The sequence below is a fragment of the Pteropus medius genome, unplaced genomic scaffold (assembly GCF_902729225.1).
Source record: "Pteropus medius unplaced genomic scaffold, Ma_sr-lr_union100, whole genome shotgun sequence".
Taxonomy (NCBI): domain Eukaryota; kingdom Metazoa; phylum Chordata; class Mammalia; order Chiroptera; family Pteropodidae; genus Pteropus; species Pteropus medius.
The window spans coordinates 545,594-567,226 of NW_024341894.1; the positions used below are offsets into that span (position 1 = coordinate 545,594).

A 21,633-nucleotide genomic window follows, 5' to 3' on the forward strand; every position below is an offset into this window, starting at 1 on the left:
AATTGTATGTAATATGTACATACATACCCAATTATATTAAAAGTTTAACAGAGAATTATATACCATGCTCAGATATAGTTTAACAATAAGAATTGCTAATCAATTTCAGTTTGCAAACACCAAATTCCTTTACCCATGCTTATTAAAAAATCTTCTGTATGACTCTCTTAGACATTTAGGGTACAGACAAGAATAAGACAGAAATGGCCCTTACGACATGATTATTGATTTAATTCCTTTTTCTTAATGGGCAGGCAAGGCGTTGGTTATAGTTGCTTGCTTATTTACCTTCGCGATAATTTAGAACTCTTGCACACACACAAATCTTAAAAAGAACCATGAATTTTATCTCAACTTGATTTCAAATGGATTATCCTGTTCCTGTTTCTGCAAGAACTGTACCCACCTTCTTAGTTACACAGAAACTGTGATAAGCTTGCATCCTGGAAAGCACAGGCTACACCTAAATTACTTTAGGTGATCACTATGTCATTTTTCTTCTTTCTTTCCTAGATTTTCCTAACTCCCTTGAGTCACTTAGCACCAGTTGTATTTTTCCAAGTGTCTTTCAGTTTCCCATCTTTCACTATAGTTTATCACATTATTGTTGTCTTATTATATTTGTCACAATGGAATTGCCACATATTTTCATTTCATATAGTGGGTCTGCATTTACCAAAATAGAATTTGTGGGTTGACAAAGTTGTCAGAGCTGTCACAACTACACTTCATCACCTTTATGCCTCTTGTTGGTTAAAATACTGTGTTAGTTATAGGTGTCAAAATGCTCAGTAAGTTTTTGTTCCTTTTGACTTTCTGCAGTCATTTACTACCATGATTTAGGGTGAAGTTAGTCTAGGGTAGGTATTTGTAGCAATAAAGCTTTGCCAGTTCCTTACCTGTTTATTCCTGCTCTCACATTGAGTACTGAAACACAATAACTCTATATCATAATGATTGTTCTCCCATGATGAGCTGGTCCTATACAGGATATGACAGAGTCTGTGCAAAAATTACTTACAGGCAGAATTTTAGACAGCTATGATCTTAAAAGATTTCCCAAACACATTTCCAAGAAACCCAGTGTTTCTGGCTATAACATTTGTACCTTTGAACTCTGCAGTGTTGGTACATTCATAGTAAGTGACATAATGTGAAATCTGTCTTTTGCATGAAAAGTGAAATAAATATACTATACTAATTCCAGAGTCTCGGAGTTTCACACACACACACACGCACACATGTGCAAACACACACAACTGAATGTTATGGCACTTACATTCTATGCTTTTCCCTTGTACCTGAAACCAAGTCACTAAGAACTGCCCATATTCCAGACTAAGAGAAAATAAGGAAGTGTGTTATTAAAGAGGTAAAGGTAGAGATACGTTAGATGTAGTCTTATTCCTCAGGACCTCACCAGTCAGCCAATGATACTTCTGTGACCAGATAGGTATACTGGGAGATATTTGCCAATAACAAATGATAAATATTCTCAGCCTACTTCTTTAAGGTATTTGTTACCTTTTTTGCTTCTTCAAAGAGAATGGCAACCAACCCTAGACTTTCCAATATGCCTGTTTTCGCCCAGCACCTGACTTCATTACCCTCTTCGTGTACATATTGTGATTAGAGGCTTGACCATATTTGAACTCCAGACTAGCAGTTTTAAAAGGTAACTCCCAGATGTGCAAGAGCTGGCAAAATCTTTTTAATTAGTGAAAAGAATAATATCCACAGGTCAGCCAACCAGCAAAGACTCATCTTCTGATCTTTTATCTGTCTTCACTCTATGAAATGGATGAGACTGATCCATGGGCACATAAGGAAAGCCAAAGAGTCCTGAAATGTCTGCTCTGATAAATCTAATAGACTTCTTTCTATTCCAACAGAAATAAACTTAACTAAGGAAATGAAAGATTTATATATATACAGAAAACTATAAAACATTGATGAAAGAAATTAACATTAAAACAAATGGAAAAACATTTTATATTTGTGAATTGGAAGACAATATTATTAAAATGCCCATACTACCCAAAGAAATCTACAGAATCAATTCAATCCCTATCAAAATCCCAAAGATATTTTTTACAGAATATAAATCATATCTCCTCACACTATCCACAACCACCTTCCCAAAGTTAGATATCAGCGTCGATTTACACAGATCTTTATTCCAAGTAGACTAGGCTTTTGCCAGTTGACAATCTTTTATCTCACTTGTCTCTTGAAAGGTAATTTCTATATCTGTTGTACACAATAAAATTCTTTTATCCGAGAAAATTTCTAAACATTATTTAACAAAAAAGAAATGCACAGATAAAAATACATAAAATATTCGATTGTCTAAATGTTTACAAAATTAATTGGGAAAATATTTAAGACAAGCAGAAGTGAAAAATACTTTTACTAGGTTAATATCCAATATATAATGAATTAATAGAAATAAGAAATGCATAGAAGATAAATGCACCAAATATTAAAAAAATACATTTCACGTAAAAAATTTCAACTGATTGGAAAAAATATGGAAAATATTCAATGAAAAAATGCAACTTAAATACTGATATATTATTTTAACCTATAAATTAGTAACTATTAAAAATTATAATAATACCAGTGTATGGTAAAAATGCATTTCTTTATAATGATTTAAAAAATGTTAAAACACTGTAGAATAGCATTTTGGCAACATATGTTAAGAGAATTAAAATTGTAATCTCAATTTTCAATTGATCTATTCATATAAATTTAGAGAGTTAAAATTATCTGAGTGGGGAATTATTTAAATTATGGTACATATATTTTATGGAATCTATATATCCTAGCAGTTTTTAAGAACAGAAAAATGCAAATTAGTGAATTATAATATAATTATGTGTAATACATAAGACAATAGTAAGTGCATGAAAATGTTATCAAAGGTGATAACACTGTCATTTTTCTTTTCACATTTTGGAAATGTTTTATTTTGAGCACACATTTATTTTGCACAAAAATAAACTTTATTTTAAAAATATGTTCTACCCATCTTTCAAGTCACACCTTAACTCTTGTTCTCCTATGAATTTTTATCAGACCAATGTAATATTTTTCTCCCTCCCTTCTAAAGCACATATAGCAATTCTCATGGAATTCTGAGCATACTACTTTGTTTGCAGTCACCTATGAGGATAGAAAAGGAGAAAGTCAAGTATTTTTTTTAATAGGATTTTTTTAAAAACATAGTTTAATGTCAAATATATAGCAGGTGATCAGTTAGTATTTGTTATAACATCGGTCTAACTCATTTTAGTACATTTTCTGTCCCAAACAAGCAGGGATATTTTTCCTCATACAATTAACAGGAATTTTTTCTTAAAACTGAAATTCTAAGGAGAAAGATTTTAACTATTTTTGCATCATTAATATAATAAAAGAAAAGCTAAAAAATGGGGCAGGGGACCCCCATTTGATTCTTTTTAAAAGAAAAAACAAATTAGTTGCTAATAGAACTTGGACACCCAAATCTCTCACTAATCTTCTTTGTCCCTTCCCTACTGGAATCGCCCAGTCCCCATGATTGACCACTGACAGTGTTTCCTACTGGGCAAGAAGCACTCTCTGATGCCATACCAAATACCTGTCAGATCCCCACCTAGGACTGGACTTCTTTTACCAGAGCCACTGAATTAATCATCCACTGTCAAGGTACTGCTACCTGAGTTTGGAATCATAAATAGGGTCTATCTATGATGTTTCTATTATGACATTTACACTCAAAGATATAAGTGCTAACCCTAAGTTATGTATGAGCTAACCAAACCTTTTTGGGTATTGTAATTGAGTTATCTGACCATGCCCACTGTGGGTCAGTTATGGAGCTAATTTCTCTACTCCGGGCAGTTTTCTTTCCTTTGCCAGAAACCGATGCCACTAGGTCCCTATGTATTACATGGTAAAGGCTGTCCTATTGCTGACATATCCTCTGCAGAGAAACAAATGGCAATATAATGTTATCTCTTCACCTGATGCAGTATCAAGACTATAAACTCTGTGACTATTGTCTTTTTCCTAAATAAATATTAATATAATATACTTTTTTTGAAAGGAAATTTTGTCTAGTACTGAATATTCACTATACTTGAGCAAACAGAGGTAAAGTTATGAAGACTCAAGTCTCCCTGTTTAAATTTATCTCATTTATCAGTGAAATCTGCAGCATGTGATGTAAGGCCTGAAATCAAGTCTCAGTATTATGTGTTGCTTTGACATTTGGTAAAATTAAGAGGGCTTAGAATGGTCCAACTGCAAAGTCCCCACCCAACTCTGCCCCCTAACCAAACAGTTCTCCTTATCAAAGGGACTAGCACTATTCCTGCTTATCCCTGAGTAGCCGGACTCAGTTTCCTGCCAAACTACAGAATTATTCAACCAAGCCAACCATATCCTCCCATGGAAACTAAAGAGCACCTAACTCTTTTGCTACTATAAAGACTGTTCATGCTGTTCCCAAGTCCAACCTTGTGTGACCCTGCATGGCATACAGCATCCTCCTCCCCTAGGCCATGAGTATGTATGACTAAGAAACTGCTGTTGAACTCATCTGTCTAGTGTTAAGTGTCATGTGTTTGGCCATATTTATAACCCTAAGAAGGGACTGTCTTCCTACTAACAAGGCAAATAGGAGTAATTAAAACATATCAATAAAGGGGCTTCTTGAAGATGTTTGGCATGCTCAAATATATGAATTTTTTTTTTCCTTCAGGCTAGAGTTCTTGGGAGAATATAGTTTCTTCTTATAAAATCATCACAATTAGATTAGGCCGAGTTATTGGCTCTGGATCAATATCTGTGTATTCAATGTCACTCTCTTTCTGTTTCTCTCTCAAGAACACCAAACATACTGAGCAATGTCCAGAACTGCAGACCTCTGTTTTCTTCTCCTGAAGCCTTCAAACCGTACACACTGAATATATTGTCATTATTGTGATCGGCATATTATGATCAGGTCAAGGATTTCTGCCAGGGTAGTATCAGAGGATGCAAATCTTTTAGGACACTGATGGAAGAAAGTTGTTTCTCACAGGTGTTTTCCAAAGTTCATAAGCCAGAATTAAAATACTTTCAAATGATAGCTTCAATGGGCATTCCGTATTTTCTATCTGTTTCTTTATGTCCCTGTGTTTTTGCTATTATCCTTAAGGAAACAAGAGAATGAATTAAAGGGTGGTGTGGCAGAATGCAAGTTGTCTCCAACAACCAGTCTTCAGCTATCATCTTGATTATGGTATATAGAAATATATCATATAGCATCCCAATTTAAAGACTAAATTTCCCAGTTTCTCTTGCTCTTACATGTGGTTAAGTACCAGACAAAGATATGTAAACGAAAATGTTGTGTGGGGCTTCCAAGAATTCTACTTAAAAATAAAAAGCACCATGCATTTTTTCCCCTCCATTTTCCTACCTTCCTCCTGGCTAGAATATAGCATGATGACTGGAGATTTTGAACCATAAGACAAAAATGCCAAATAAGACAGAGTATCAAAAGGAAAGAAAAGGAATCCAGAATCCTAAAGACTATCAAGTTACTATACCAGCCCTTAACTGCCTATCTCCAGACTGTCTTATATAAAAAGGAAAAATAAATTTCTATCTTGTTTAAGCTACCCATTATATGCAGCTGAACTTCATCTTAACTGATACAGATGGTATACCTAGAACTGCTTTTCCACTAGTTTATTCCATATCGCCATGCTGAATATTAAATTACGAAATTCTTTACATGGGTTATTGAGGAAAAACTCCCAATTAAAAATGTTGTGCAACAGCAGCAGAGGCCAGAAATTGAACCTGTGAATCTTGCTAGCATGAACTTGGGCAACCCTTGGTGGACTGCTGAGTAGACAAAGCTGGTGGCCTCAACAGTACCAATGGCATGTTCTGGGCCCACCTGCTATTTTGAAGAAGCCCAACATTTGTTGGGGCAAAGTGGCAGAACAGATGGCAGAAGCGGTAGCACTGAGGGCCATGTTATCAAGAGTGGTTGAAACTCAGGCTCCCCACATATACAGGCAGGGCAGCCAGCTGCTTCCAAGGTAGGAAAAGAACAGGTACCTGGAACTTATTCACTATCCATTTAATAAAGAAGTCACTTAAATAGTGTATGTGCTTCCCAATATCAAACCATGGCTCCGAGAGGAGCAACATTTAGACAGTGAAAGCCATGACAAACAAAACATCATGCTATTAATTTCCAAACAAATCAACAACTGATTTGAAATTATTAAAATGGATGAATGATTTATGTCACTCGGTAAGCAGTTGTATGGTTTATGCAAACACATATTTCACTTAGAAAACAAAGGAATTTTAAAGGCATTTTTATTTAAACATTAATTTATATCACCATATCAGTTGTTACTTTTTTTTAATATCACTCCTGATTATTGTCAATAGAAGCAAGTCCTATTAGGTTAGAATTTTGTAAGATGACCTGCTTTCCTACTTTTCCCACACTAGACACCAAATTCTTGACTGTAATTGCCACTCAGGACCTCCCCAGTGATGATTTACCTGTCTGTAAAAATAGCTGAGGGATATTTTACTTTGGAACTTCATATTTTTAAAAAGAAGACCCTTGTGATGAAATGACATCATTAAATACCAACAGTGTAACAGAGTGAAAAAAGATTAAGATGTATCAACAAACAAACTACAAGGCACTGTGATCTGATATTAACTTGCAACCCACATTTACTAGGAAACTGGTAAAATTGTTAGCTTGATGTTGGTAAGGAAATGTGCCTTTTTGAGTCTGTCTTCCATCTTGATTTCACCATAATGATTCACTGATCCTCTCCTTTCCTGTTTCAAACTCTTAACAATTAATTTTGGAGGTTGTTCAACTACTTGTATCAAGGACTTTAATAACAACTGCAGAGAGTTCTGTCTCTTTTCAATTGCTCTTTTGTCAGACTTAGTTAAATATAAGATCTTTATAGATGGTATTTTTTACAATCTTTCCTTCTCTCCATTATAATCTGCATAGTTGTTATCCCCTGTTACTAAGAGCAGTGGTTTCCAAATACCAATCTTTTGAGCCATTGATCAGAATCACTTAGAGGATTTTTTAAATATTCAGATTTCTGGACAGTCCTCTCATAAAATATTCTAGATGGAGCAAATATTATAGGTGGAGCCCTAGAAACTATAGTTTAGCAAGATCTTCGGCCCTAAAATCAAAAATACAGACAAGGTTTGAGAGACTGATATTTAGAAAAAGGCTGCTTTTGCTAACTGTGAGGCTGAAGCACTGCTCGGACTTTTTGCCTCTCCTACCCAAGTTTTTTGGGATCTTCCCCTTACTACAATTACTGGGTGGGGAATGGGAAAGGGTTTGAAACCTCACTCTGAACTTGGATAAACAGATATATTTTCCAGATTCAAACATGGTATGAACTCAATGTGGAAAAGTTCAATCCCTAAAAGGCAGAAATATTTATTATGTTTCTTTCTCAGAAGCATCATCTCATACATACTGTGGTTGCAATCACTTCCGGTTTTACTGTATATTTCACATTCATTGTCAGATAACTAACAAATAACTCTGGAAGAAGACAGTGAAGAATTATTAGGAAAACTGTAGAATAATCCAATTAAAACATAAACTATCGTGCCCCAGCATTGATGAGGGCAACAATCATTAGACAGAAGCAAAATGAGGAGTTTTGAATTCCAACCATATTTGAGCATGTATCAATCTGAGGTCAGAGGAGGCATGGGTCAGGAATCCAACAAGTACTACGAATTGGGACTTGTAAGACAGAAGTCTGAGGTCAGCAGAGAGCAAGAAAGGGTTAAGTCCATGGTTTCAGGCAAGGCTGAAGAAATCAACAGAATTTTGAAGGTCAAGGCAGTACAGAATCCAACAGCTCAGAGAATTTGAAGCAGTAGCATCCATGAGTAGAAACAGAGGAACTCTGAGCCTAAGGCAGTGAATGATTTTTCTCTGCTCATGTTGTTTTCTACCTCCTGTTGGATACACGTGGCCCTGAGACCACAGGTGTGTAATAACTGACAGAAGATGATTGGAGGCCAGAAGGAACACTATGTACCTGATTGAAGTACAGACAGAAGTGTGACAATAACTGGGAGCTCTTAAACACTAAACATACCCAGCAGGCAATTCATTCCTCCTTGTTTATTAATCTCTCCCTTGGACCTCACAATGTACAAAGGCTGCTCCCTGCCTGCTATATGTTTACAGTACATAAAAGACCTGGGAAAATCTTTCACCTCCTCTCTCTGGCAGCTGATTCCTCATTAGCTTTCATAAAGGCCATTTCAGTAGGTCAAACTCTGTTCTGTTGTAGAAATTAAAATAGTCTAACCAAGGAACATGTGGACATAAAGGAAGTAGAGCATGGTAAAGGAATATATCTTTCCTAGCTAGACCTCCATTCTGCAGCAATAGAGGAATCTATTGAACTAGTATGGACCTTAAGAAGAACCTCTCTGCTTTATCCAAGTAATTCTGAGAGGCATAGAACCAAAGTACACTGAAAGGCTTTACTTATTTCTGTATCAATAGTCAAACTCAAATCTCTATCCTCTAACCTTACCACTCCAAGTAAAGACCGATAAATAGCACATGAACAAGTGAAAATAAAATGAGGAGCTAGAGAATTTGTGCCAGTTCCAAGAGTATAACTAGCCTTGCCTACATACTCAGACATGGGAAGTGATTTCACAAGCAGAAATGTGTAGTTCACATGTGGGAAAAGAAAAATTTTACTGGGAAATAACAGCTGAAAGTGCTCAACACTTAGCCCACTACTTGCTGAAAATGTTGCCCTATAGAGTATCTCAGAATGATAATCATTGGTGATAGTCAGCAAATTTATCCCTAGTTATAACCCTTTGTTTATAAATTCTCTTTGTTGAAATGACAAGTGTGATTTCCGTCTCCTGACCAGACCATGACTAATATGGTATAGGTGGTATTTAAGCCATGAGGCTAGATGGTGTCACCAAAAGAGTAAGTACAGATAGAGAAGCCAACGGTTTCAAGGAGTGAACTTTGCAGCATCGAACTAATTTAGAAGTTTCAGGAAATGAGAAGAAAACCGCAAAAAGAGACAGGAAAAATTTAGTAACTAGTGAGGTAGAAGGAAAATTAGATGATGTGATACTCTGGAAGGCAAGTAAAAATAGTCTTTCAAGGAAGAGAAGGTGATCAATGTAGGAAAAGTGGAGGTCCTCAGTAACCTGTCAGTAGCAGGGAAGAACACTTGATCAGTATGTTTAAAAGATTATGTGAATGTCAGATAAGGTCGAATTTGGGGGGAAATGCATAAAATTAGAAAAATAGAGTGCTTTATAATTATAAAATGCATACTTTATAATGAAAGAATAGCAGTTATTAATATATGTACTATATATGAGAAGAAAACAGTAAAAAGATCAGTAATTGCCCAGGGGTAGGAGAGAGGATGGGATGAATAGCCATAAAACAGAATTTGGGGGGCAGTGAACCTACTCTGATATTATTTTGGTGGACGCATGTCATCATGCATTTGTCCAAACCCATAGAATGGAAGAGTGAACCCTAATGTAAACATTATAATGATGTGTCCATGCAAGTTCAAGGATTCTAGAAATGTCCTAGTCTGGTGTTGGATGTTGATAGTTTGGAAGGCTGTGTGTGTCTGAGTGTTTGTGTGTTGTGGGGACTTGGGGTGTATGGGAATTGTGTACTCCCCGCTAAATTTTTCTGTGAAACTAAAATGCTTTAAAAAATAAAGTGTAAAGAATAAAGTGTAAAAAATAAAGAAAGAATAAGAGGACGAGGAGGAGGAGGAAGGGGAAGAGAAAGGAGAAGACAACCTCATAAGACCAACTCTGAAGTTTTCCCTGACCCCTCTGTCCTCTCTGTCCTGTCAAAAGAACTGCTCCTTTTTCTGTGTTTGCATCGTGTTCTATTCCTACTTTTTTACAATTCCTATCACTTTATTAAGTTGTATGCGGGTCTCCTAGGAAAAGATTATATTTACAGGGCCCACAAGAATAATCAGTTGAGCTGCTCAAGACTAAATGTGCCCTAAGGCTTTGACACTCCTAGGTCTCACCAGAGGACTAACGGAATCACTAGCTTAGCAAAATGCAACCTATCTCAACCTTTGGGGAGTGTCGTGGATTGGATGCGTTTCCCCCAAAATTCATATGTTGAAACCCTAACCCGAATATGATGTTGTTAAGAGATGGAGCCTTCGAGAAGTGCTTAGGCCATGAGGGTGGTGTCCTCATGAATAGGATTTGTCCCTCTAGAAAAGAGACCACAGAAAGCTCCCTCACCCTCTTTTTTAACCACATTGAGGTGGTAGGTAAAAGACAGCTGTCTATGAACCAGAAAGTGGGCCCTGCCAGACAGCGAATCTGCTGGTGCCTTGATCTTGGACTTTTCAGCCACTAGAACTGTATGAAATAAATGTTTGTTGTTTTAGCACCCCAGTCTCTGGTATTTTTATGATAGCAGCCTGAACTAAGACAGAGATTTGTACAGCTGTTAGGAAATTGATATAGACAGCAGGGGATGTCCGTATTTTAGAGAGAGTAAGAAGTGGGGTCAAAATAAAAAAATGAAAGATTAAAATTAAAAGACAAAATACTTCATTTTGAAATAACTGGTTTGTCAAGTGTGTGCATGCGTGTGTGCGTGTATGTCCCCTGAAAGTCTTTATGCAGTTTGTTTTACTAACTTCAGAGAAATAGGTGCTGCAGACTAACCCCCCAAATCATTTGAAGGTTTAATTATTTACATTTGTTTATACTGATTTCAGTTTTGTGAATGTTGAATAATGAATTATTCATTTTAATTGTCAGCTCCTCTGATTGAAGAGAGTAAAGGCTAACTGAAACTAAAACTTGCTATTCAACATTCAGAAATCTAAGTATAAAAGAACTTTAAGTTCTATATCTGGGTTTGCATAAGGCAAAACATTCTATAGGAAAGATGGATTTGGGACATATATAATCCTGTGTATAAATGTCTGGTACATCAAAAATTCCAGGCAGCATTTCAGATTTTCAAGGTAGTGGACATGGTGAGCCCCAAGTCAGGGTCTTCAACAAGTAAAGGGAGACCCAGGTTATATCTGGGTTATACATGGAACAAGAACATTTCATTAAGGTAAATATATGATGTGATGAAAGGTTAATTGGAAAATAGGGCAGAGGAACCTAGAGGCCCAAGAGGTGTGGAGGGATCTGCAAGGCTGGTGGGGGATGGGGCTGTGGGCACACCCTCTTCAAGGTGTGTCCTCCCCCACCCTCAGTAACCCTTTGTGACTCATCAGTGCTCTGTGATGCAGGCCTGGCAATAAAGTCTCAGAGTCTACACTCTCAGAGCTCAGTTGCCTCAGGCAGCATTGCAATTCAGATAATGGAATTCAGACACTGGGATATTTTCTCATTTCTGAATGGCCAAACTGACCCTTCTATGAGCTTCGGCTCAGCATTTTTAAATATTGACCCCAACCTCACTTACCTATGTGGGTTATGGTTGCTCCTTCTGTTCCTGTGCTACCTGGTGGGGATTCCAGCTTTATCAACCTTTTGGGAAACCAAAAACATAGAAAAGGTAAGGAGCTCTGAGCAAGACCCAGCAGAGATTCTTTATTATTGTTTCCATTTCTAGTCTCACTTTTTAAATTAAGTGTATTGGGGTGACATTGGTTAATAAAATTATATAGGTTTCAAGTTGTACAATTCAATAATACATCATATGTATATTGCATTATGTGTTCACCACCCAAGGTTAAATTTCCTTTTGACACTATACATTTGACCCCCTTTACCCTTATCTACCCCACTCCCACTTCCATCTGGTAACCAGTAAACTGTAGTCTGTGTCTATGAGTTTTTGTTTGTCTGCTGAGTTTGGTTGGCTCAGAGTAATCCCTGAGATAGGAAGTCTGAGTAGAGGATAGAAACTCATCCTTCTAGAATAGTCTGGGCAAGGCTAGGGGTTCAGCTGGGACTCTTCCCACAGAAGCTCACAGACCATCTGGATTGGGTTCCAGGATAAAAGCCCAAACAGTGATGTCCTGGCCCTGGATTGGGTTATTTAGAGTTTGATCTCTGCAGGACAACAGAGTTCCCCAGCACTTCATCATGAGTCATAGTCCCAATTCAGGCCTCACTCAACCAAGCCTTCCTTTGTGTTGGGCTGATCAGGAGAGCAGTGCTGAGCCTCTGAGCAGAGGCTGGAGCCTGAGCTCTGTCCCAGGTTATGGGATTCTATCTGAGGGAGCAGAGATGCAACTCTTGTTCTCAGACTCCATGGCTTCCTAGAGCAGATGGCTGACTGAGAATAGCAAATGTGGACCTCATAGACAAAAGACTCCTTTGAGTCTTCTAAAGAAGGAAAAATTTAAAATACTTGAAACCTATAAAAATTGATAAAAGAACACAAAGTTCTAGTAAAATAGGGTCATGTTGTTCTTGAATCATGAATGGCTGGGTTTCCTAGGGAGAGAAGTGAGAGAAGTGATTCTCTTCTTTTTCTCAGTGTCAAGGAAGAGCCAAGAGAAGAAGGAAAGGTGGGACGCGGAAAGGTAAGGTTTTGCCTATTCTACCAAGAGTGACCCTTCCTCTCCTTTCCATGAAGTCCCAGGTCTATGATCTCTGACATTAGTGGCTAGATACAGTCCCTCTCCTAAAACAGCACTCAGAGAGGCTCATGGGAAGGCAGTCAGAACCTGAGACACTTCTAAGGTTTCCTGCTGTGCCGTCCCTGGGCATGAGGAGTGATGGAACTGGGCAATGGGTATTGCCTAACAGATGAGAGTCAGAACTTCTGTTCTTGACTTTGTGAAAGTTCTTTGATTCCTGGGTGATTAGATTCCTCTCTGATGTAACCACTGACCCCTCTGCTTCACAGAGTGGTTTTGAGCATCCAATGAGATCATGTATGTGAAGGTACTTTATAAATGAAGTAACACATATGGGAACCTTGTTAATATTATCATTGACCATTTGACCTCTACTGACTGAGGGCTTTCAGAGTCTAATATCCCAATGGTCTCTCATAAAGGGACACCTGTGTAACACCTATGCTTCTACCTCCGTTACATATCACTCACTCTCCTGATTTCCCAGGTCGGAGATATTACCAGAGAGAAAAAGAGGAGAAAGAGAGGCTGATTTCTATCCTGAAAAGGTAACTAGTCTTTCCACCCCCCTTTCCTGATCCCTCTTTAGCATGCTCTATGCAATTCCAGGGACTCACTGAAGCCTGCGATAGTCATGGGTTGGGGAGTAGCCATAGGAACAGGGATATGAATGAAGGCCTTGGAGTGAGTGCTATAGAGTGTATTGTGAAGTCATCAATTTGGAGCAATGTGAAGGGGCAGCAGGTGCTGGGAGGCCCCACCCCATCAGGCTAGTAGGTCCTCCTCTCCTTGTTCTGGTCCTGGTTGCAGCTTTGTACCTTCTGTCTCTTGCAGCCCCCTGGGCCAGCATCATGATACCATCCGCTTTCGTCACCTATTATGTCCAGACCTGTCTTGTGAGATCTGTAATGATATAACTGCTGAGGTCAATTGGCTGCTGTCCTCAGATGCCCCTGAAGATGCTACTCGCTCTGTGTCCCCTTTGGCTTCCACAGATTCTGTGACTGAGTCATCATTCACTTGGCCCCCTGCATTCTCAGCAGTACCTCCAAGAGACCTAATATCAGCTCCTCTGTCTGAGCCTTTCCCACTGCCTCCCCCAATTCTCTCCCTCAACCCATTAACCCCCTTAGCTGACTTTCTTTCACTTTCACCACCGGGTCACTCTCTGCCACCAGAGCCTTTTCCTCCTTTGGAATCTGAACTCCCAGCGGACCATTCCCAACCTCAACCTTTTGCCTTTCCCCCTCTCCCACTACATGCCACTCAGAGAGTAGATACTCTTCTCCAACCAGAAGCCACTTTGACTCTGAATACCATCTTTCTTGACCCCTCCCTTTCCCAAGATATCAACCCCTTACTAGATTTGTCCCAGACAATGAATCTCACTGATTCATCTGCTTGTCATCACGTACCACCAATACTGTCTACTTCACCAACACCAGAGTGCATGACAACTGTGCCTCAATCTCAATCAATTTCCAAGCCTGTTCCAGAGAACTCATCTCCAGATAGTCCTGGTGCTTTGTCCGATTATATCCCAGCAATCGCAGGCATTGACCATTCAAGCCTGTCAAATTCAGACTTTTCCTTGTGGCAAGCTCATGCCAAAGACTCGTTCCCTCCCACCTTGGCACAATGTGATTTCAATCAAGAGTTTCTTGCCCTCCATTCTTCAGAGCCCTCTTTTGGGGGCGAACCTGCAGCCAACCTTGTAGAACGTGGTCACCTTTTCTTTCTCAGCCCTAACGTCCTGACACTCCTAGAGAGACAAGTCCAAAAGAGGAGTGTATTCCTGATGTGGAAGGAAAAGGAAAAGAAAAATGGTTCTTTTCCAAAACAGCTTAGGCCAGACTCCCACCTAAATTCTTCAGGAAAAATGTTGGATTCAACTGCTGATAACCATGACTCAGTAGTCACCCTTCCTTTCTGGAGCAGCAAAGGCAAACCAAAGGAACTATACATCCATCAGCAGCCTTCACATACGAAGACTTGGGAGGATGATTTGGTGAAAAATCATATCCAGCTTTTCTGGGGTCTCCCATCTTTGCACAGCGAGTCCTTGCCCTCTGCTGTCCATGTCTTGTGTGACTATTCCTCGATCTTTATTTTCAATAGAATATCAAATGTCTCCATAGCCCAAGAATTCCCAGTACTTTTTCATCCCTTATCTCCATCCTTGCCTGAAGTCCAGCCTCAACCCTTGCCTCAAACCCTGCCCCAATCCCAGCCCCAATCCGAGCCCCTACCTCTCACTCAGATCCAACCCCAGGCCCACCTTCAATCCCTACTCCCAGTGCTACCATCTGGTTCTTTACCCCAGCTGAGAATCTGTGGAGTATATTTCCACAAACCCCAGAATGAATCGGAAAATCTCACCTCATCTGAAATTCAAAACTTGGAATGGAATGTGTTGCAGAAGCAACAAGAAAGTTTGTGGGGTTTGCCCTCTGTGGTCCAAAGATCTTATGAAGACTTTTATTCTTCAGCACCCAACCTTCCTTACCACCGGCCTACCCAGGCCCATGTTTCAATCTCCATCCTTCCTGGAGATTTTCCCCTCGACGATGAGCTTCGCAAAAAACTAGAGCATCACCTTCGAAAGAGGCTCATCCAACACCGATGGGGCCTACCCCGCAGGATCCATGAGTCTCTGTCACTGATGAGGCCTCTAGCAGATTCCTGTTCAGAGGAAACTGAACGGAAGAGCGATGATGGACGCTCATGTAGCTCCGTGTATAACGATCAGAGTAGCACTGATCTAACAGCTGGATTGAGTCAACCTGAAAGCTTCTATGAGGGGGGCTCAGAAATATTTCAGCTAAAGGAGGATGAGGGGAAGGATAAGAGACACAACCCAGAGAATGACCTAATGTTGAGTGACTCAGAGAGCTCTTCAGTTAAGGATCTGGAGTCTGAGAACTATCTAGACAGTCACATGATAAATCTGTCAGGAGAAAATTCAATGGTGTCAGGGCCGAGTCAAGGTCAGAGACAACCAGAAAATGTCCTGAAAGTACATTTGAGCAAGAAGTTTGAGGAAATCTATGAGGGTCGGCTCCCCGGGACTGTGCATAATTCATGGCATGCTATCAAGCAGACATTGACTCCTTGTGTCCAATCTCACACTGAAATGAAACAGAGAAGTTCGCAACCATTAGTCGGTGGAGACCACTCCCCGAATACCTCCCAGGAGCTTTCCTTTGTTGGGTCCAGTACACGGCAGATGCTGGAAGCCCATATTAGAATGTTTCATATGAGGATGCTGTGGGGCCTTCCCTCCAAGGTTCTTGAATCCATTGAGATTTTTAAATCAAAAGATACCTTATCCCAGTCCTCATTCCATTCCAAACTTTTCTCATCAACCAACCTGATTTCTGATGTGAACTCCAAATCTGGGGGCTTTGCACCCCTTAGAGGAAGCTCTAAATCTCTCCATGGAGACAAAGTGGGAATAGCAAATTCAGCCCCTATCCTAGATCGTCCTCTCCCTGAAACCTTGCATAAGAGCAAGGAAAGACAGGAGGCCCTGAGATATCCACCCTCTGATATCCACCATGGGCTTACAGAGAATGTTCAGAGAATTACTGATGCCAGACAGACTTTTCTGTCTGTCACACACAGTGTCATAGGCAAAGCAAGTCAGAAAGAGCCTCTTCTAGTCAACAGATGGCTCCCAAACCCGCCCACAGGGCCAGCTGGGGCCAAACATGAGCCAAAGGTTAAAAGTGTGAGTTCCAGTGATAAAGAAGAAATGCAATGGGGCAAAAAGATGGAGAACAAATCAGAACCTGCTCCTATGCCATATGTCTCCAGAGAGATATTCAGGGCTGAGACCATCGATGATCTTCAATCAAATACTTTTGACATCTTGACAAGCAGCGAGCTGGGAATCTCCCAAAGGATGAATGTGAATGACAGTAAAGGAGAAACTATTGTTACCACTGAAAGCCCCCCAGCAAATATATCAGTTCTCCAAGATTCTAAATCAACAGACCTTAAGAAACAAATCCTCGGTGAGTTAAAGTCTACACTGAAGAACGGGGTACATAGCCAGACCCAAGGCCAAGCCAGTGACATGTCCCTTGCCTCAGACAGCTCGACCTACAAGACCTCCCTGACTCATGCTCAGGGTGTCTCCAGTGTGGACATGGAAGCTTCCCAGGTGCTACATGTCCATTTGGAGGACAGAGGAGTCAGTATGGAGCATCAGCAGAAGCCTTTGGTCCCTAAGCATGACTTAAGGTGGTGCCAGGATAATTTCCCACCAGCAGAAAAGCAAGTGAGCCCTCCAGGCCCCAAATCAGAAGAACTTGGTGGAGGAGATGCAGGGCTGGGGTCATCCCAACCTAGAAGGAAGAGTATTCCTACTCAGGACATGACATTATCCCAGACCCTATCACAGAGGGGACAGTCTCCTGAAAGCCTTTTCAGAAAACAAATTAAGGGCTTTTTTCAATGGCTTCATCCTAGGATAAAATGCAAAATGCAAGAAAATTCCCAGGAAAAGGGTAGCCCTATATCATCTGCGCAGAGCAGAGGCCCAGATAAAAGTAGAATTGCCTTTACTGCGACAAGCAAAGCTCAGAAAGTCACAACAGACACTAGGAAGTTCATAGAGGCAAAACTGGGACATCGCCATACAATAGATGTCACCTGCCCTCAAGAACCCCTTCCCTCCCCAGGGACGTTCAGAAAAACTCAGCAGAACATGGAACTGTGGGCCCAAGCAGGGCCTGTCCAGGGGCATCCTTTCAACTGCAGGGCTCCCTCTTGCAAAGTGCCAAATACCAACTCCCGCCAACAAGAAGCAGCCTTTGCTGACCAGAGCTCTTCTACAGGTATTAGACAAATCAGAGACAAGGGTAGGCACCCCCAGAAAGTTGTGGCATTTAAGGAGCAGCTATTATGTCAGAAGCACCCCCAGTCTGGGCCCTGCAAGGAGACTGTGTTCCATCCATGCCCCACCTGCAGGCCTCGAGCTGGCCAGGAGCCTCTGTCTGAAGGCACCATGTTCAGAGGTCAATCTCTACTAATTAGACACAAAATACCCCAAAATTTCCAGGGAAGATATCTTCCCACCAGCAAATAATTCCTAACTTGTGGAGAATACTGATTCTTCCCCTAATAAATGTTTCTCTAATAGTGCTGTCTTTTCTGTGTACTGTGTTGAGAGCATAGTACTTGGAAACTTGGTCTTGTGCTTAGGGAGAAGAAAGAGTTAGTTCAGCTCTTACTGATTGCTTCTTTTGGCTTCTAAAAGGTGACCAGTCCCCTAGAGCTCCTGTTGAGAAATAGATATCATGTGCCTCCCAAAGCTCATTTCTTCCCTGATGAAGTTTGAGAAGATGGGCTCTGTCTTCTGCTTCTTAGCTTAGCCTTAATGAACATATATGGCAGCCCACACCTTCTCCCTCATGGAATGCTTACATCCTTTAGGGCAATAGGGCAGACAGGACTTCTACATCTGAAGAGGGTTAAGGACAGGTATATTTTTCAGAAAATATCAGTGAAGACACAGTGGCTTACTCATTATTTAGAAGTCAGTGATCAGAGGATCCCACAGGTGGGCGAACCCTCAATGGGAGTATTTGGGGGGATATTGCTACAGTGGATACTGGGCTGGTTGAAGAAGGATCTAGGAATAGTATAGATGCTGCTTAAAAATCTATCTCATGGGTCATGTTAATGTGTTGGGGAAGCACATGTTAAACTTGACACTGCAGTTTCCCTATTGGAAAGTCACCTTGGAGAAGTGGTTCCCATCTCTGGGTATTTCTCTTCAGAATGACAGATGGGTAATATTTCTTTTGTTGAGCAAAAGCGTAACTTGGTTGTCAGTGATAGGGATGTTGACCAGGCAACCACCTACCTCTCAGAGTAAAGTTGAAATTAAAGAAAAGATGCCTTAAAGTGAATGGGAAAGTAAGAAGAAATGAAGAAGAGAAAGGAGGACTTTGCTGGTGGAACAAAATTATATGCCTCATCATTCCTGCCCTGTGCCCCTGTCTTGCTCCCAGCTTCCTCAATCTGATCCAAACTCCTCCTGCTTGTGGCTGATGAGAGCACTGCACAGCTTACTGATACCTTATCCCAAAAAGGCTTAGGGCTGTTCTTTGAGTAGTAAAACAATATTTGCAGAGATGTCATCAGGCGTGGCATCACTGTCTTTGGGGAAGGTGCCTTCCTTCCATCCATGCTTGATGGAAATTTACATCTCGCCTGCGGTGTGTACAGTTCACCTATCAGGATGTGGGTGACACCTCTGATATTTATGGCTTTGGTGGAGTTATAATAAATCTCCCCCAGAACACCTGCAGCTCATGAACCAGGTAAGTTCCAGAATTACAGCTATTTGCGGGTTCACTATGGACCTCCATGGAAAGTTTTTTTGTGTGTGAAGATTGCATACATACCCGCCCTTACAATAGGAGTCTGAAGGAAAGGCAACTCCACTTGTGCAGACTGGGACTCAAAAAAATATATTGGATGTCCTAGAGAGCACTAGAGGTAGTTTTTCTAGTAAGACATGTGAATTCTGCAAAGACAAAAACAAAACATGTCTACTTCAGCCCTCTCACTACACACTTGTATCATCTTGTTCAGAGTTATGTCATTGACTCTATGATATCTGAAGCTTGGGGTTACAGAAAAAAAAAAAAGCCAATTTTGTGGAGGCCCTGGGAGGGACAAAAGGTGGGATGGGGCCCAGGGCAGGGATCTTGAAGAGATGAGAAGGCAGGGCAGGGCTCTAACATCCATGTGGATTGAGCAGCCAATAACCCAGCCTCCCAGTTCCTAAGTCATCTCATTTTAGGGTCTGTCAATACCATTCCAGGGTAGTTATGACCACACTGTAGAGCTTATTACTAGGAACGCTTCTGCCATCTGGAACATTCCACCATTTCACTTCATCCCCCTATCCTTCCAGCTTATAGGTAGGTCCCTTGTTAGTTTTTCAGTTCCAGATCATTTTTCCACTAACCCCTTATCAATCCACCACAGTCCTGTCTTCCTCTCTCTCTAAGGTATACTTGATGGTCTATAGGGTAACCAACATTTAGAAAGCCACATGACAAATGGGCTCCTTCCAGTCTCTTTTAATCCTTCCCACTTGGAAAAATGTCAACTGTTGTGTTTTTCCAGAAATTCCTTCCTCAAAATAACTGATCACTATTGGATTAAATTTCACAATGGAGTCTACTGGTGCCTGGATAAATTCAGCCCCAGGACTACCTGGAAATCATTCATTCATTCCATAAGTAATTATCCCATGCTTACTGACATATGTGGAGGTAGGCCACAGTTTCCTTAGTCCATTCTCTCTCCAATGCTACTTAAACCTATTTCAAATTTCCTTCACTTTCCTCAAACTGGGGCCCTCTCCACTTGCTAAACAGGTGTGCTGGACCTCTGTTCACAGAGGAACTAGAAGCCATGAGATGGGAAGTTTTCATCAAAACTCTTCAAAAAAACACTTTAACATTCTTCTTTTCCTTCTTTTCCTTCCTGTTTTATGGAAAGAGGTTTCCTTCCTAACCTCAAAGGTTAGGAAATCGCCTTATTGAGAAATAGTCACACTCTAGTCTTGAGGGACTGATGTGCTCTTGCACCCTTGCCAGGTGTTTTTTTGCCCCTTCCCTCTCCTTATGAGACACTCAATGTCTCTTTTTTTAAGCTTGTTATTACAGAAATGTTTAAACATATACAAGAGTAGACTGTTCTATCTTGTACATCTTCCCATGTATCCTCTGCCAACTTTCACAATTATCATTTGGCATGTGTGATATATCACATTTTTTACACTACAATAAGGTGGAAAAGCCCATTGAAACATCTAGCCTCAGACAATGTTATGTGCCCATGTTAAAGCTTTAATTCTGTTATTTATCACCTGTGGAACATACTTATATACTACAGATGTAAACAGCACTGGTGACAAAAAAAAAAATGTATTGAGCTTTATAGTCTTTGACAGTCAGTTGTGCTCTACCATTTAGTTGACCCCAAGAAGTCATTTGAGTGAATTTTTCCCTCAACTTCATATAAGAAGTAATCATACAGAGCAATCCAGTGCACAAGATTGCTATTGCTCAATCACACAGTAGCTATACTAACATGCAAACAGTAGAGAAGTAGAAAACTATACATGTTGATAAAGACAGCATCATCATACGTTTTCAAATATTTTTCGTGTCACATTAAAATGAGCTATTTTGTTTTGAATTAAACACAGTAGATTAAACACTCTTATCTCCTCTGCTTCCCAAAACTCCATGAAAAGTAAAAGATTAGATGAAAAGACGCTCAACATTATTAGCCACCAGGGAAATGCAAATCAAAACCACTATGAGATAGCACTACACACACAAAAATGGCTAGAATCAAGAAGTCAGATAAGTGTTACTGAAGATGTGGAGAAAGTGGAATCCTCATATACTGCTGGTGGGAATGAAAAATGGTGCAGCCACTTGGAGAAACAGTCTGACATGTCCTTAAAATGTTCAACATAGAGTTACCATACAACCCAGCAATTCCACTTCTAAGTGTACACTCAAGAGAAATGAAAACATATGTCCACACATAACTTATAAACAAATGTTCATACCAGCATTATTTATAGTAGTCAAAAGGTGGAAATAACACAAACGTCCATCAGTTGAAGAATGAGTAAGTAAATGACATATGGTATATCCACACACTGTAATATGCTTTGGCAATAAAAAATATGGATACTGCTATAACACGGATGAACCCTGAAAACATTATGCTAAGCAAATAAAGCCAGTCACAAATGACCATGTATGACCCCATTCATATGAAATGTCTACATATTGAAATCTATAGAAGTCAACTAGATTAGTGGTTGCTCAGGGTCAAGAGTAGGGTAGAGGGTGCTGACAGCTAATGGTTACAAGATTCCTCATTAAGTCATAAAAATAATTTTTAACATTGACTTTGATGAGGCACATGT

The 21,633-nt window shown here is 40.1% G+C and overlaps 1 protein-coding gene across 1 annotated transcript in view; it reads left to right on the plus strand.

Annotated features, from left to right (window-relative positions):
• Positions 1 to 7,765: 7,765 nt before the first annotated feature.
• The window catches only part of LOC120598166 (spermatogenesis-associated protein 31D3-like), a 96,175-nt gene continuing 82,307 nt past the window's right edge, over positions 7,766 to 21,633 (plus strand). The window contains exons 1-4 of the mRNA XM_039856981.1: positions 7,766 to 7,822; positions 12,557 to 12,603; positions 13,139 to 13,207; positions 13,470 to 17,680. Coding sequence (XP_039712915.1) covers positions 7,766 to 7,822; positions 12,557 to 12,603; positions 13,139 to 13,207; positions 13,470 to 17,680 — 4,384 coding nt within the window. The remainder of the gene's footprint in view (positions 7,823 to 12,556; positions 12,604 to 13,138; positions 13,208 to 13,469; positions 17,681 to 21,633) is intronic.